Here is an 18,857-nt window from a genome sequence, read left to right on the forward strand (position 1 = left end):
CAAAATAGATAAAAGCTTAAGCATTGTGTAATCATAAATGTGTTTATAAGGGAGAAGTAGGAAGCTACAGAAATTCTAAACTTGTAAGACAGATTCAAAAAATTCTCTAAAAGCAAAACAAGAATGCTAAAACAAGAAGTGACAATTCCATCATCCCACTGGGCAACCATCCTTAATAACTGATTGACTCCCCCAAATCAGGGGGGTATAGATTTGAAAATCTCAGTGGACATACATAGTGGTGTGTACCTTACTGCTACAGGGTGCTTACTTATCTTTTCCAAACACACATAGAGCATTCATCAAAGAACTAGGATCATATAAACCACGTACATACTCTGCCACAACGCAATGAAGTTTAGGAAAAATTACAAAAAGCTAAGCTAGAAAAACCCTGTATCTTTGGGAAATTTAAAACACGCTGTGAGATATGGCCGAGCTGGCGTTGCTTATCAGTGGGGAAACAGGACACCATTTAATACATGGTATTGGGGCCACAGGATCAAAAAATATAGTTCTTCACCTCACAGTTTGCACGAAAATCAATGCCACACAGATCATGATCCTTTACTTTCAAAAATGTCTAGCTTTGGACCAAAAATTATATAAGGACCCTACTTCTAACCATATGATTTGTTTTCATCAATCTAGGCTTTCAGTAAGATCATTTATTCAACATATATTTTCTGTGCCATGTTCTTGTCACTGTACTTTATTTGGAATACATCAGTAAACCTAACAAAACCTCTGCCCTTGTAGGGTTTATCGTCTTGTAGATAATTAACATATATGGCACTCACTTACTATGTATCACACACTTTTTTCTTTAAAGATTTTATTGGAGAATTGGGGGAGGGGAACAGCGTTGGGGAATCGGGGAAGGGGGACAAGTTGCTGTCTTTCTGTTCTTCAGTCTAGTTGTGGAGGATGTCACTTCAATGGCCCATGTTGGTATTATCTTTGCACTGTTCCCGGCTGAGGCAGTTCAGTCACCAGCCATTGGACGGCTACTCACTGCAGCTCACAAAAGCGCATGCCAGCTGCCGGCCAGCCCCACTGCAGCCTACACCGTCACCTGAGACTCACAGCAGCCCAGTTCCAGGTTGAGCTGTTGTTCACCATCTTAGCTGTAGAGGGCGCAGCGTCACTGGCCCGCATGTGGGATTTGAACCGGGGCCCTGCTGCTGAGCTGGCGTCCCAAGCCAACTCTTAACCACTCGGCCGGCCCTGTAGCATCCACTTTTAAGTCATAACATTAACCCATTTAATCTTTGATACATGCTAGTTATTATCTTTAAGTGGCAGAGCTATGATTTGAAATCAGTCTGTCAGCCCTCAGAATTCCTGCTACTACATCACCCCTCCATCCCTGTCTTGGTGAAAAGTGTGTTGTGCAATGTTTTTGCTTAAATAAACAAGTGTGATGATGTTAAGACATCGTGTGTAATGAATTAGCTTCCTTCCTATAAATCTAGAATGAAGATGAACGTCCAACCTTGACAGTATTGTGAGTATAGCTACTCAAATCACTTTTCTTGTTGTGCGATTCAGATGAGAAATCCTGGTGGAGAAAGGCTGCTAAGACGATCTTTTAGGGACCAGAATATTGAATAAAAGCACTACTGAGTTGAAACCCTATTATGATGCTCCCCATTAAGTTCTTTCCTAAATAATTATACCTGTTGCTGTAGTAGTAGCTGTCAGAAATTAAGCTTCTTAAGCATGGAGAATGTAAGACCTAGTCAAGTTCTTGGCCCCTGCCTCCTTGTGCATGGTGCATTTAAGCTTAATATATACTAGAAACAAGCATGTCATTAGAATATAGTAATTTAAATGCTTTTGGTAGCCCACAGTTGTGGTAGGTTAGATAATGGCCTCTGAAGATATACATTCCTAATCCCTAAACCCTAGCACCTGGGAATGTCAACTCGGCTCATTTCTCAACAGCTAGAATTGGTTAGAATTCCCTCTTCCTCATATAGAGATAAAACCCACCTCCCCTGTTACTTTTGTCCACTCTTCATGTTAAGCAATTCGAATGCTTAAAGTAGAAAAGATTTGGGAGACATGATAAATATCTTCAAATATTTGTTGGGTAATTCTGTAGAAAAAATAAGTTGGCTTCAATAACCATTGTTTTCAACATATAAATTTAAAAATCCACCATGAAACTATGAACATCATTATAAGATTACCCAAATCTCTTATTTACAAAGTGAACTCAAGAGCTGAGGCATCATAATTTCATCTATTGGGAAAATTTATCCACCCCCAAACCTAACGCTAACTAATCTATGTGAAATGCAGTACATAGCATATGCACACCCTGGTTTTTGGCTTAACTCTGTTGGATTTTCATAACCATCACCTCTATTCTATTCTTAAAAAGTAAAGGTTTCAAGGCATCTTATTTTGTTTTCTGTCTTTAAGACAGCACCTTCAGGGCAGCTGGATAGCTCAGTTGGTTACAGCGTGGTGCTTACACCACCAAGGTTGCCGGTTTGATCCCCACATGGGCCACTGAGATGTGCCCTCCACAACTAGATTGAAGGCAACTACTTAAGAGCTGATGGGTCCTGGAAAAACACTGTTCCCAATTAAAAAAAAAAATTGTAAAAAAACAAACAAACACCTTTAGAAACCTCACAATTTGATAATGAATCTTCATCTCCATCTCCCAATATTTTCCTTTATGATTGGAAGGTTTGAGCACATCTTATCAAGTTTCTATCCTTTCCTTGGCTGGATATAACTAAGCTTTCCGGTTTCCGTGTGTCCTTTTACTCTTAGTTCTAAGTTACTGTTCTAGTGCTCATTCTAAGCTTTTGTAGCAGGGATGCTGGGCAGCCCACGCAGCTGTTTTTCCCCGGGTGCAGCTCCGCTCTCTTTCCGTTCTGAGACAGTTAAGACACCTGTAGTACAAGCAGCTCCCACTGTTCTCTTTTGGCACAGCAGACTGCCAGCGCATCCCTGCTGCGGCTATCATTTCTGCGCCTTGCCGTAAAGTGGCAAGCAGGGACATTTTGTTGTCTTGCTCAAGAATTCCTGGATCTGGAGTTTTGTAGCCAAAACCTCAGCAATAACTACCATGGCAGGGTGATGGTGGTGGGAAGCCATCATCATTCACAAGATAAATCCCACGTTCATAAACACCTAAAAGTGAAAACCACATATTAAAGCTATTAGAAAATAAATACAGCTTATGCCTGTGGATATGGAAGTATTTAAGTGGGACTTGAAATGCACATATAAAAGCTGGTGACTCTGATTACATTAAAAACAAAACAAAACTGAAAACCTATACAATGAAATGCCTTACACAAAGTTTAAAGACCACAAACTGAAAGAAGGTATTTGAAATCCACACAACAGGCAAAAGATCGGTGTCCAGATTACGTAGGGATCTCTGAGAAAAGCCAATAGACAACAAAATTCTTCACTAATAATGTAAGAAATGCAAAACAGTGAGGTACCATCTCACATCCATCAGTTTTGTTGTAAAAACAAAATTTAAATCCCCTAAAATATCTAGCATCCAAGAGGATGTGAAGAAATCAGAAAATTCATACATTGCCGATGGGGTCTAAACGGGTACAACTTCGATTAATTTGATAAAACCTAGCCAGGCTGAAAACGCGTGTGTGTTAGGAGGTATATACAAAGAAACCACTTCGATAACCATGACCTCCCCAAGAAAATGGGAAAATAAATTAGAGAAAAATGAGAAAATAAACATGAGAAATAAAAGTCAGAAAATAAAATATTGCTACGTTATCAATATAGATCTCAAAAACAAAGGAGTGAAAAAAGGTAGATACTATACCATGATATATGTAAATTAAAAATATAACACTGTAATAATTATGGCTACATATATAATAAAAGTAAAACGTGGACTGGAAGGATATACTCATGATGTCTATGGAGAGAGAGGGAAGGAATTGGGAGTATAAAGGGTAACAAAGTGGAGTATAAACTTACCAAAAGTATTTATTTTGTTAAATAAGATCTGATGTAAATATTACAAAATTCTAATGTTTGTTAATCTTGGGTGATGTAAACAGTGTCATATTACTCTTCAGTTTTTTCAATTTTTACTACTTTTTTTAAAAGAAAGAAATGCTGCTATAGTTAGAGGAGGGTTCTAGTATTGTAGTTTACAGAAGAATCAGAATGGTGAGCTGAAATTACTTTAGGATCATCTAGTCTAACTCACTTGCTTTTACAGACAGGGAAACTGAAGCCCAGAGAAGCAAAGTAGCTTAGACAAAGTCACACAGTGGGTTAGTGGCCAGGTCATGGCTACAGCCTGGTTCTTTGAACACCCAGGGCAGCATTCCAGGTAGGTCTGAAGTGAGGCTTAAAGAATATGACCTTATGAAAAAAATCAAGACTTTAAACACCTCATGTAATATTTTCATCTGTCAACTCTGTCAGAGGCAGAACCTGCATCTCAGCAAGCATTTCACAAATGTGTCAGTGAGTGACCCCAGTACAAATGCTGGTCCCCTTCTTTCAATAAAGCAGCAGCATAAACTACTCTTAAAATGAGACTAAACAAATCTTAAAACATTTTGATTGAAAAGTAGGAACAAAACTGAGACACAATTTCTATGGGATAAACTATTACAGTTTTACTAAAGTGAGAGCAGAATAACAGACTCAGGGCAGTTTGAAAGACTATGAATTGCTGAATTACGCACGTAACATCAGATTACGTAAGCGGTGCTACCTGGCTATCTGGGTGCTTTTAGAGAACCCATTGGTCCTAAGATTTATTAGAATATGCCTTGTTTAAATATTTAAGTATATCAATATATATTCCTCTATTGTTAGAATAAACAATTTTTCCTGGAAGCTCCTGTGTGATAAGTGTCAACATTCCCAATCTTACACATTTTTAAATCTGACATTCTTATAGGTGAAAAAGTCTATTTATAATGATCTGGATTTAGGGGACATTTCCAACTACAATGGAATAGCTCATAGCGGACAATCACTCCCACCGAGATAATTAGAAAAGCTGGATGAAATACGTACAATCAATCAATCAAGAAAGAAACGAATGGGAGAGTTGTTAAGGCAGCTAAGACAAGGAGCCTAAATTAAGTCAGGCATCAGGAGAGGGGGTCTACCAAGAAGCAGGCTTTCATCAGTTCTGGGCTGGGGAGTAGGGAGTAAATAAATGAGCGCAGGGGTGCAGGATGCCAAGTCAGCTGAGACTTGCGGAAACAAATTCCTGAAAACTCTAGTAAAAGGACACTAGAGTTTGTGGTTTTCCCTTTGAGGTATTTGCCAAATTCTTATGTCATTCAGGGCAGAAGGCTAAGAAGCTGAAAGCTGACTGAAATACAGATTGGTGCTTCTGGTGGTCCCAAAAGCCTGAGGTGACAGACAATGAAGTTCAGGACATGCCAAGGAGAGGCCTTAAAAAGTACTCGATTTATGGAAAGTCACATCTTCGGAGAGGGGCTGAACCAGAGACAGACCTACCCTTACAAAGACTGCAATCCTGCCTCAACCAGCTCTGTCCCTGCCTGCAAATACAGAGTGACCCAGACAGTTGTCTGCAAAGTAGCAGTAAGACTTGCAGCTAACTTTTTAATTTTTTTTTTAATTGGGGAACAGTGTGTTTTTCCAGGATGCATCAGCTCCAAGTCAAGTAGTTGTTTCAATCCAGTTGTGGAGGGCGCAACTCAGCAGTCCATGTGGGGCTCGAACTGGCAACCTTGGTTATATGAGCACTGCACTCTAACCAATTGAGCTAACCGGCCACCTTCAGTAATTTTGCAATAGTAACATAGAAACCAGAAGAAAAGAGTGACATTTTTAACAAAAGAAAATCCTAGCATTCTATAGGCAGTAAACATATCCTTTGAAAAAAGAATGCAAAACAAAGACATTTCCAAGCAAACATAAACCAAGTGAATTCATTAGCCAACCCACACTAAAAGACATGATAATTAGAGGTCTTCAGGAAGCAGGAAAAATACCCCAGATAAAAGAATGAAGAGCAGTAGAAATAATAACTGTTGGTAAATGCAGATGATATTCAACTGTATAAAACACAAATAATGCCTTACAAGGTATACGCATATCAACAATAAACATGTGGAAAGTAGTAAATGTTTGAATTTAAATTAGATTCTATTAAGTGAAGGACATCACTAAAAGAACAGACTAAATAAATAACATGCTCATAGAACGGGGAAGTGGTATAATAAAAATATTCGATTAACCCAAGAGGTAAGAAACAAGAGGGAAAGGTACATAAAACATGTGCGACAAGTGAAAGCACAAACATTAAGAGACGGCAGATGTGAATCCAAATACATCAGTAATATATTAAATGTAACTGGATTATATATTCCAGTTAGAAGACAAAGATTACCAGACTACATTTAAAAAAACCAGATGATGCTACAAGAGATAAACCTGAAAAATATAAACACAAAGGGTTGAATGTAGGATGAAAAGGATTTATTATGCAAACACTTACCAAAAGTAACTGATACAGCTACACTAATATCATGTAAAACAAACTTAACTAGTGATAACGAAAAGCATTTCATAATGATAAAAGTATCAATCCACCAGGAAGATAAAACAATTCCAAGTGTATGTCCACTTAACAAACTAACTTCAAAATATATAAGAAAAACTGACAGGAATAAGAGATATATAAATCTACAATTATAACACAAGACTTTATGACCTCTCAGGAACTGGTAAGAGCCAAGTAAGACCAGTAAGAACACAGACCTGAAAAACATGATTAGGGAACCTGATCTAATCAGTATAATAAAGCACCCAGTAATGAAAAAATACATGTTCTCTTCAAGTGCACATGAAACATTTGTCAAAATTGACAATATGCTGGTTTATGAACATCTCAATTAATTTCAAACAGCTGAAATCTATCAAGGTATGTTTAACGATCATGTGGAATTATGCTAGAAATCAATTTTTTAAAAAGATAACTAGAAAGCGTCCAAATGTTTGGAAATTAAGCAACATACATCTAAATAACTCACAGGTTAAAGAAAAAAAATCACAATGGAAATTAGAAAACAAGAAAGGCTGAAAATCAATGATCTAAGCAAATAGAAATGATCAAAGGAAATAGAAAATAATAAATGTAAGAGAAAAAAGTGAGTAAAATATTATTTGAGCCTTGAACCAAACTTCATTTTTACATGTATTTTTTTTACTTTTAGTAATACACTGACTTTTCCAGGAACACATCTACTATGTAAACTAAGAAAAGAATGTACTTTATTTTGTACAGAATTTTACTGAGAAACATACATCATTTAAGAAAAATCACATCACCAACAGCAAAACAATTTATGGTACATGAGGTAATTGCATTGTTAGTGACTCTATATATTGGTGCAAACATCTACTTCACATATTGAAATATTTATTATTTTATTATAATCTTCCTTTTATTTCTTTTCTATTATGAGAATTATATTCTATATCATATATTGAATATACAACAAGTTACATATATAGATATGTTATACAGATATATTATCTATGAATTTCATTTCAAAATAGTAAGGAAGAAATTACAAAGTATTTTTTATAGAAAGAGAATATTGGGTCTGACAGGGTTGACAACCAGTGGAATTGATGACTTTTAAGGCCCTCTGAATCTTAACATTCTGAGATTTTAAGTACCAATTATTTTTAACAATAGCTTTTGATATATTTTGCAAGTAGGCACTATGTTTGGTACAGTACCTTATTTAAATCTAATAACCCCTAAAACTAGATACTATTGTCATTGTTTATGAGGGAATAAATTCGGAGAAGTTAAATAATTTGTCTAAGTTTATATATCTAGAGTGTATCGAGTTGGTTTGGCTTCCAAATGCAAGTTCTTTTCACCCAGTCATCTCCAAGAAAAGGTAAACATATACTGCACATTAGCCTCCCCATAACCCTTGGTTTCAGTTACTGTAGTCAACGAAGGTCCAAAAATAGTAGATAGAAAATTCCAAAAATAAACAATTCATAAGTTTTAAATTGCTCACCGTTTTCAGTAGCATGATGAAATATTGTGCCATTCTCTGTCCCACCCAGGATGTGAATCATCTCTTTGTCCAGAGTCTCCACCCTGAAGCCGCTCCCTGCCCCCTGGTCACTTAGTAGCCCTCTCCATTATCAGATCGACTACATCAGTATCACAGTGCTGGTGCGCAAGTCACCATTATTTTATTTCATAATGGCCCCAAAGCACAAAAGTAGTGATGCTGGCAATTCAGATATGCCAAAGAGAAGCCCTAAAGTGCTTCCTTTAAGGAAAAGGTGAACGTTCTCAACCTAATAATAGACGAAAAAAATCATATGCTGATATTGCTAAGCTCTGTTAAGAACGAATCTTCCATCCGTGAAATTGCGAAGAAGGCAAAAGAAATTCATGCTAGTTTTGCTGTTGCACCTCAAACCACAAAAGTTATGGCCACACTGTGATTAAGTGCTTAGCTGAGATGGAAAAGGCATTAAATTTGTGGGTGGAAGAAGTGCACAGAAAACGTGTTCCAACTGATGGCAATGTGTTGAGCCAGAAAGCACTGAGCCTATATGAAGACTTCAGTAAGGGACCCCTTAAAACAGAGACACCAAGCTGTTTACTGCACATAAGAGATAGTTACAGATACAGGAATAGGTTTGGACTGAGATATAACAATGACTGGAGAGGCTGCGTTTGCCGATGAAAAAGCTGCTGCCAATTTTCCGACAGAGTTGAAGAAGTTGATTAGGGTTTGGTCCTCTCTGCCACGGGTCTTGGAACGGTTTCCTCCTTGGATAAGGGGAGACTAGTGTATCACTTTAGCTAGAAAAGTTAAATATTATCTGTGTACAGGAGTGTGGGTAGGCCAATGTAAACATTTGCAAGAGATCCCTGCCAGCCAAAGCAAAAAAGAGGAGATGGAATATATAAATAAAGTAGGTAATTTTTAAAAGTCAGGACCAATTAAGGCAGTTATAAATGGATGACATTTAAAAATATATTAGAATAAGTTTGAAGCCATGCAAATTTCACCAAAACAATTTTTATTTCCAGTGTTTAATTGGGTATGCACACAGGCATGACACGGGTTTGGTTTCATTAAGTCCTCATGCAGAATTATATTCTTCTTGATAAAGAAGCCAGTTCCATCCAGGTCACTATCTACACACCTATGTTACAACATTTATATCAAATCTGGTATCTGAAGAAAAGATACACATGTAATATGTTCATTTAAGTTACGTATTTTTACAGAAAGATTAAAAATTCAAGTCACACAAAACTCAAAAACTGTATTAAAAGTTTGAATATAAAACTCAGAGATCCACCTGGAATGACTAAAGAATGGAAGTTCCGTATCCACCTGTGTTAAAACTGGTAAATATAATGAAATTTGTTACCAATAAAACGCATTCATTTATTCAATGCAAATTATCTAATTTTAACAATATGGCACCCTAAAAACCAAATGGATTTTTATGATGAGGCACTTTTGTTAGTGATGAAACCAAAAGAACACATTTGCTGCACACTAATGCCAGCTATTTTCTTCAGTAATCTTGGGTATACACTATGCAGTAAGTTGCAACAAATACTTTATTCATTTGTATACAACTATCCAATATATTTTTAAATATATATATGTATATATATATGTATATACATATACACACACACATATATATAAATATATATATATATATGTTCTTCTGGCTGTAGTAATGCACTGTAAATGCATTTCACAGTGCAAAATGACAAAACCAGCCCAAATGAAGGCTGCATAATAACAATTCTGGTACAAGAAAATATTTACAGAGTTACTGGAACGTGTAACAGTAGCCTTTTATTTGCTATAGTGGACATACCTCCAGTTTAAAGACAGGGATGAAGCTGTGCTTTATTGCCTGGGGATTCAGACGGTTTATGAGGTTGCAGAACTAGCATTTTGGCTCATGTTCTGGAAGCTTTCTCCATTTATTTGGTCAGGTGGCTGTGGTGGTATGGACAGAAGGGGCCTGTTAGCTGAAGCCAAGGTACTGGGAGAACTGCCTGCATCTGACTGAAAAGACACAGGTGTGTCCATCGTGGAAATTTCTAATGTGCTAGTGCTCTGCGATGGGGTGTCTCCCATTTCTCCTCGGAGGTCAGACGTACTGGTGCGGAAGCGTTCCCGTGCAAGCCAGTCTGAGATGGACAGGTCCTGGGCTGAGCATTTCGGCTTTAACCGGTTCACAGCTGAAAGTTCAGATTCTCTTTCCCCACTCTGCTCGTGCACTTTCCAGAAATTCAAAACACTGATTTCAGTAGCATCTCTATGCCCTCCGAGCGTATGTCGACGTTTGATGTTTTTCCTTTTAGCAGTCTCAGCATTCGGTTTTTGATTTCCTACTCCAAACATGTCATCTGCCGGGGCTCTGGGTCTCAGTTTTAACCGATCTGCTATTTTCATTTTCCAAGTGGGTTCCTGTTTTTCTGACTCACTTCGGGTGGGTGCTAGTAAACTCCCAGTTGATTTTCCTTTTTTCATAACATCAAACACTTTAGTTATTGAAGGTGTTTCTTTCTCATTCTTGGCATCTCCTAGACTTCCGCTGTCTGACTTGAACCTGGCAGATTTTTTCCTGGATAGTGTATCACATTCAATCAGCTTATGTGAACTGAAGAGCTGTCTTCGGCTATCTAAACTAGGAGTTAAACTTCCCTCAGTGCAACTTACTTCACTTCCTTCCGAATTTCGCCGGCTCATTTTACTAGTAACGTCTTGTAGCTTTCCGCGGAAAAGCCTCTCTGAAGTCAAAGCAGCAGGAAACACAGGAAAATCACTCTCGCTGTCTGTTTCCACAGGCCGTCCTTCACTGATCAGTTCACTTCTCTCGTCATCGGCTTCGTCTCCCTTACTTTCTGCCACGGACTGCACCTCGGGGCTGAGTCGGCTGGAGTCAAGGCTGGTCACATATGTAGCCGATGACGTGGTGGAATAATCCGAGGTGATGGTGCTGACGTTGGCCAAAAATTCACCATGTTTCGTTTCTGGACTGGTGCTCTTCTTCGTGGAAAACCTTGCCAGAGAAGCCTGGGAAGAAGTGCTGAGCAAAGTGCCGGAGTCTGATCCTGTCTCCTCCAAATGGGAGGACTTGGGTGTCACAAGGGGCCTGGGGCTCTCTCTCAGGATGGAGAAGCGGCCGCTCAGAGTTGGCGACTTGTTATGTTTTGAACTGTGTGGGGGTGAAGGCTCTTCAGATGGCATTCTCTCCTTTCGTAGCGATGTCTTTTCATCTTTTGTTGCACTGCTGTCTTTCTTAGCATTGCTTTCTTTGGAAGTGATGACCCTTTGTTTTCGGCCCCATGCCTCACTCTCTGTTTTGGATTCTTCTTTAGGATCACTGTGACACTGTTCTGCATTTTCTTTCTTAAAAAACACATTGTCCAATTCATCTTCTGAGCTGCTAGGTTGTGCTTTTTCTTTTGGCTTCTTCCTCTTGCGACTAGCGGCTGCAAAGATGGAAGATACAAGCAGGTCCCTGCTATACTGATCTTTTCCAGATCCCCAAGAGCCCTGAGAAGCAATCAGAAATGAGAGTTTGAGTGTAAGGATATTATTGATTTCATTTTCTAAAAAGGTTTCCCCCAAAATATTTCTTACTGAATTACTTCTACTAAAGCTCTAGAAACACCAACAGAATGTGATTCGTTTTTTATACCCCCTTTGAAGATAAATGTTTATTTATCTATACATAAAGATAATTTAAGATCAATTTTACTTTTATTTACTAGTCCCATTTCTTGCTTGGTGGTATGTATTGCAAAGACATACAGGGGTTATTTATTTGCCAAGTCACAGCAATTATACATCTATCTTTGAAATAGTTTGTGCTTCGTGAAATAGTTTGTCTTGTTAACTTCCCCGTATTTACAGACTTTCCCTGTTTCTGTAACACTCAGATAGTCACAGATTCTTTCATATGGAACACAGGTTAATATGCAGCCATAGCTGGATATAGTATTCTGACATAGGTTACTAAAATCTTATAACTGACTTCAATTTTCTAGTTATGACACCAAATGATACAGATACTGTATCCAATGAGCTCATTAAGATAGGGTCTGCCATTAGTTCAGCCAGGCTGGACTTCAGGGACTTGCTTTAGGCAAATCAGGTTGGTAATGTCTTCATTAATCTCAAGAGAACAACAAAATTGGAAAATTCGAATAATATAAGGTCAATTAAAGATCTTATGTCCTTACCATAGGATCACTGTGCATTGCTATTGCAAAAGCTGTGGTGCAGGCTACTGACTTTGTTAGCTATGCATAACAGGTTCTTGACGACAACTATTCAATTAATTTGTTCATAATGCCTATATGCTAAGTAAACATGGGTGGTAGTGGTCAGTGAACACTTGCTGGTTTACCACACACCATTTAAGATAAGCAGGTAGGCAGGAAGTATGCTGAGTAATAGAAGCAGAGAGTGTATTTCTCTATTGTCATAAAAATCTTAGACAAGCTCAAACTACTATGCTGAAATCTTGAAAAATAAAGTAAAAATTTAGGCTGTCCTATTAAAAATAATTTACCAAAATGAAAGCATAGATTAATAGAACTTTGTTTGTTATAAGTAATAAAGAATGTCATAATTATGTATGTAATGGTTACTTACATTTAAACACACTCTGTACGGGTAAATGATTGTGACAGGGCTCTGAATTTGGAGGCCTGATGCTGCTTCCTCTAGAGCAGTGGTTCTCAACCTTCCTAATGCCACGACCCCTTAATACAGTTCCTCATGTTGTGATGACCCCCAACCATAAAATTATTTTCGTTGCTACTCTACAACTGTAATTTTGCTACTGTTATGAATTGTAATGTAAATATTTTTGCTTTCCGGTGGTCTTAGGTGACCCCTGTGAAAGGGTCGTTCGACCCCCAAAGGGGTCGCGACCCACAGGTTGAGAACTGCTGCTCTAGAGTGTTCCTTCCTCTACGTTGCTGTGTATGACACTGAGCAAGTAATTCACTTTTAAATATCTCAATTTCATTAAGTGGGATGAAATTATCATTAGGATATCTTAGGGTTCCCTCTAAAATTCTATGATTCTATGATCATATATGTGTTGGGGCAAATGACTAATTATTTTACAATTGAGAAACTGTTACCAAGAGTTATACCATTTGGATATCCATTATGTTACAGGCATGGCATAAACACCACCATAATTAAAATGAAGAGATGGCTGTAGCAAACAACAGATTAAGAAATATGCATCTAGAAAGAGGGAAGGAGGGAACTTTTAAACAGGTCAGAAATAGAAATCTAAAATCTTATCTTCTGGAAAAAAAAAAGATGGAAAACTGTTCTAGATTAAAAATAATCTAACGAGACATGACATCTAAACGCAAGGAGTGATCCTTGATAGCATCCTGTATAGAAAATAAAAACAAACAAAGAACATTATTGGGACAATTGGGGAAATCTGTGTAAAAATTGTACATTAGAAATAATAATGTATTATACTCACGTTAACTACATATGATAATTATACTGTGATTCTATAGAATGCCCTTGTTCTTAAAAGACACGAGCTGAAGCATTTAGGGATAAAGTGTCTCCATGTCTAAAAGTAACTATCAAATGATTCAGGAAAAAAAAAAAAAATATATATATGTATATATAAATACATAAATTATATATATATGTATATATATATATATATCAAGATTTACTAACTGGGGAATCTAGGCTAAAAGGTTTGGGTGCTAACTTTTATTCTAGTAACATTTCTGTAGGTTTAAAATTGTCCAAAATAAAAAGGACAAAAAAATGGTGAAAATCACAATATAACTGATAGTGAATGATATGGTATGAGGATATGATATGATTAAAATATTTTGTAACATTTCTCCAAGAATTATAATTTAATCATATATAGTCCCATTATGACATTGAAACATGACATATAAAATTCATGTCTCATTTCCAAAAAGAACATGTTTTAAGAAATGTATTAATGATTCTAGTTGCTACTGTCTCAGCAGATCAAAATTTAGGCAAATTGAATTAAAAACTTTCTAAGAACTGTAAGAACTTCCTAAAAACTATTCAATAAATTGTGCAATTTGATGGCGTTGTCAATGAAACACAAATTATGCTAAAACTTATTGATTATAAAAACTAGTAATTTTGCTGAAATAATGTTTCCTATAAAAATATATAATAATAAATCTGTTACTAATGAAATTATTTACAGATATGACGACGTGATGTTTGGGAGTTGCCTCAAAATAGTCCCAGGAGAAGGAAAGCGGGTGGAGTGCAGAAGAAACAAGCTTGGCCATGTGTCAGTTGTTGAGAATGGAAAATGGGGGCATGGGGACTTATTAAAATATTCTCTCTACTTTTGTATATGTTAGAAAATTTTCACATTAAAGGATGAGGAAAGAAAGCCTACTTTGTATTATGCTAAACTACGCTGAGAGAAACCCAACATTCCAATTCACAACCCAGTATTCTTCTATCATATTCTATTTTAAGAATTAATTTTTCCCTTTAGAAGACTTTGGTCTTCCATTAGTTCAGACAAGCTGGACTTCAGGGACTTGTCTTAGGTAAATCAGGATGGTAATGTCTTCGGTTATCTCAAGGTAAGAACAAAATCAGAACATTCAAATTACTTAAGGTCAATGAAAGATCATAGTGTATTGATGTAAACAAATTCATTTGTATACTAATCATAATAATTAGCCCAAAAGCAATTTCCTCCCTAAAATATTTCAGAATTGTATGGAACAATTTACCTTAGATTTCGTTGAGTCACTAGTAGCTGAATCTGTGAAAAGTTAAATAAAACATGGTCAGTATTAGTCAATCTTTACCCCTTTCAACAAACATTGCAAAACTATGGAAAAGACAGGCACAGAACAAAATGGGAAAGCAAAACTCAAACAAAACAATAGAACACAGTGGATAGTCAGAGCTCACAAAGATGCAAGCTGCACCACAGAAAGCCACCGCCATGAAAGGATGCTGTGAATTGTAGGCAGAATCAGCTCAATGATAGGAATGGCAAAGGAGCCCTGTACTAAACGAAAACAGAAATACTAGTGTTCATTAAATTTTCTAAATATTAAATCTAGCAATAAAGAAGCTTGAAGACCTTTTTAAGAATTGTGCTATGTACCACATCCTGTATCTGGAACTGATACACAATGTAGAACTTTAAAGACTGTTGGCTGCCTTAGCTACAAATTGAGACACTTGGTGTATTGATGTTGATTTTTGTCAGACTGTCAAACTTAAATTTTGTAAGCATATACTGTATGCGCATGGATGCATTAGGATAACCCTGTTTCCAGGTCACGTTGGTTATATATTAAATAATGCTGAACTTGGGCTTTAGACCCCAGTTTCATATCTGTGCAGTCAGGGATCCTTTTGACTAGTTTGGTTAAACTGCGGCCAGTTTTGTAATTCTCTATTAACAAATGCTATTATGGAAATGGAGAAATGGAGACCATCATTTTACTGTCTGGCAAAAACTCAGATTATACAATTACAAAGAGGGTAGGAAGGGGCTAGCGCTCTTCCAGATCATCCTAATTTTGAAACGTTGTCTTTCAACTTAAGGGAAATTGGTTTTCAAAATGAATGAGCTGAGCCCCGTGCCACGCCCCTTTTCAACACATGGCTAAATGCTTTATGACTTTAAGAACTGGTAGACCGTACCATGCTATTTCTCCTCACGGTCTGCTTCAGAAATAACAAGAAACAGCAGAAAAACTTTTAAGAAAGTAGTATTGATCTGTTGACAATAATCTTACGAGAAAATGTACACCACAGATCAACCACGTTTGCATTTACAAGAATCGGGGGCTCCTGCAGACCAGGCAGCTACAGTGTGGGCAACAGTCCTCCTTCTTCCTACAGTTCCAGCTGTCCATCAGGGACACCACAGAATCCACTAGCGACATTACCGTGTGATAGACTCCTCCCACTTCGCCTGTGCAACATCAGTATAGATTTGCCTGTGTCAGTAAGTGCTGAAAAAACCCTTTAGGACTAGAACAAGAACTAGAGACAAAGGGAGAACATGTGTAAAACAGCATGCTGGATTAGTGCAACAGTTTGGCAGGAGAAAATTTTCATTCAAAGAGCCTATAAGAACTAAAACTTAACCGAACATTAGGGTGGCAAGAGGAAACAGAAGAAAATGTCAAAGAGATTGACTTTTACTGTGACATCTACAGTGACAAATAATATACTGTCGTTAGGAAAACGGTGCCCATTAAGCAGTTCAACATAGTTTACTTGCCGCGTTTAAACAGAACATCTAAGCTCACGAATAAGAACTACTTATACAGTCTAGATCATTCTTTCTGCCATCACAGCAACCACATATTCAGTAGCATATATCTGTTTTACCTTGTGATGACTATTACATGGAAACTGTGAATTAAAAAAAAAAAGAAAAAAGAACAAAACAGTGGTTCGCATGCTCATTTCCCTCATATTTCCATTCTGACAAGCATTACAACTCCATGCACTGTCCATGGCATTATCATCACTGGAAGATATTAAGATCAATCAGAAAAGGAAGATTAACGTTTTTATTAGTAGAAAGGAAAAAAAGAAGACAAGGAAAAAATCATAGTGAATTTTTACTTATGATATATTTGCTTTTTCCTGTTATTACGAATTTAGCTTTTAGCCTAGAGATCGGTACTGCCCAGGCAGGAGTTACCTGATACGTCTCCAGGTGATGCGCCTGTCCTTCCGATGTTGGTGAGTAAATGATCTATGTTTGGCACTGGCTGGGAATCCACTGTGTTTTCCTCCTGTACTGTTGTCTATGGTTAATAAACAAAGATCTCTTCATCATCTCTTCAAAGATAACTTCTTTAAAATTCAAACAACATTTAATAAAAGGTGCATTACTGGGTGGAGCGCATGGGCTTAATTTTTTACCTTGTTTACATGTAATTAACTACAAAATGACCACCATACTTGTATTTTCATTAGATCAGAAACCGAGGCGCTAAAGACCTGCTTCCAGGGTGCAAAGCAGACAAGCGCATACAAAGCAGGAGGTTGGTATTGTTGTAGCATCAGGATCTCACGTCCCAAATGAAAATAACAGAGTACGACTGCTGATGGACAATACTTACAAGAGGTTCTTCAGCACCTTCTTCTGTGAAAAACCAGTCATGCTAAAATTTAAAATAAAAAAGGTGAAAAGAGAAATTAAATAACCTCTTAAATATATCTATATTCTGGAGGACAATATAGAGAAAAAGATAATTTTCTTAGGAAAAAAATTATAACCACATTCCATCCTACCGAATATCAGCTGCTCAAGAAAAAGAATTTTCTTGATGAGGTGAAGCCTGGACTTACGTGCTGGATAAGTGTCTCTACGATCTTGTACTGGTCTGGCATGTGGGTGACCATGTGGGTCATATTATCTTCTGATGTTCTCACAAGAGTTGGGCCAAACACTATTGCTAGGTTTCTTGGTTCCATCTGAAACAAAGGACAATATTGGAAAATATCAGAACTTTTCTTAAAAATGTAGGCTTAAATTTTCATTGCACTTTTGGCATTTTATTTCTGAAAGGTTCTTTTGACGAACCTTGTTCAAAGAATAATGGTCGACTGATGTGTGTGAAAAAACAACGCTTCCCGGTTAGGGCTTCCATAAACTAATCTACACATAATTTCTTTTTCCTACTTTAATGACAACATACAATGCTAAATTGGCATTCATTTTTTCTAAGAAGTCTTTGATCAAAAGCAATTGATTTTGATTCAAAACTAGTATTACCAGAGCTGGAGTAACTAACAAAACTATTAAAATCAAAGGAAAAAAACAAACAAAAACAATAAAAACAAAACAAGGGAAACCCTCTCCTCTCAAAAATTAAAAAATGGAAAAAGTGCTTAAAGATGCATACAATTTTCCAAATTTGCCCCACTGGTATATGAAAATCCCCAATATGTAAAAACCTAATGTCTGGAAATATTCCTTTTGACCAATTTTTACTTCAGCAGAAACATCCGAAGCTCTTCGCTTATCAACTGTGCCAATCTGAAGGCCTCAGTGTTACATGCTTCTGTTCATTCCCATGGTATCTGTATTCCTTGTTCAATTATACAGTTATCAAAGGTGTGGATCTTTGTTTTCCTTTTTTTTTTTATATCATATAGTGTCTGGTGTAATATTTTGAACTTAAGATTTGCTTGCAATGTTAAATAACTTTAACCAACCCTGAAAATATACCAGGGGGCTAAAAATGACCATAGGACTCAAAAGGCCAAACTTTAAAAATACAAAAATACTGTTAGGGACCCACACTACTATTTTGTGAGAGGCATGCACGTGCACACACACCTTTCGGATATGGCACAAAGTGGAAAACCCACAGATCTCCAACTCTGAAGCAATTATGCATCTAATATGCTAGCTACCATAACACATACATTATTAGGCCACGCTGACTGCAGAGAAATAAGGAGAAATGTGTGAATGAAGTCAGTATTTTCATAGAAAACTGACTTAGTGAAAAGAAAATATGACTGAAGGAAGGGTTTACTTAAACTGGGCACAAAAGACATGTTTCTCATTTTCCCTCTAGAAGGTGAAGTCATGCATTCTCTGTTCTGTGAAAAGTAGTTGAAAAAATAGAAGTCCAGCATCCAAAGATCCTATGTGAAATTTTTATGAGATTCTTATCTCTGATTTAAGTTTTTAGACTAATGATAACATGATTATTTTATATATAGTAATATTTATTATGTGAGTATATGGTTTAACTGGCTCCTCTATAAAACTAGTAACAT

General features: G+C 36.9%; 1 protein-coding gene across 1 annotated transcript in view; it reads right to left on the reverse strand.

The window, feature by feature from the left end:
• Positions 1 to 9,045: 9,045 nt before the first annotated feature.
• Positions 9,046 to 18,857, reverse strand: part of ARHGAP21 (Rho GTPase activating protein 21) — a 117,825-nt gene continuing 108,013 nt past the window's right edge. The window contains 6 exon segments of the mRNA XM_019668316.1: positions 9,046 to 9,956; positions 9,958 to 11,579; positions 14,819 to 14,850; positions 16,762 to 16,867; positions 17,186 to 17,227; positions 17,415 to 17,540. Coding sequence (XP_019523861.1) covers positions 9,896 to 9,956; positions 9,958 to 11,579; positions 14,819 to 14,850; positions 16,762 to 16,867; positions 17,186 to 17,227; positions 17,415 to 17,540 — 1,989 coding nt within the window. The 3' untranslated portion in view covers positions 9,046 to 9,895.

The sequence above is a fragment of the Hipposideros armiger genome, unplaced genomic scaffold, assembly GCF_001890085.2.
Source record: "Hipposideros armiger isolate ML-2016 unplaced genomic scaffold, ASM189008v1 scaffold_524, whole genome shotgun sequence".
Taxonomy (NCBI): Eukaryota; Metazoa; Chordata; class Mammalia; order Chiroptera; family Hipposideridae; genus Hipposideros; species Hipposideros armiger.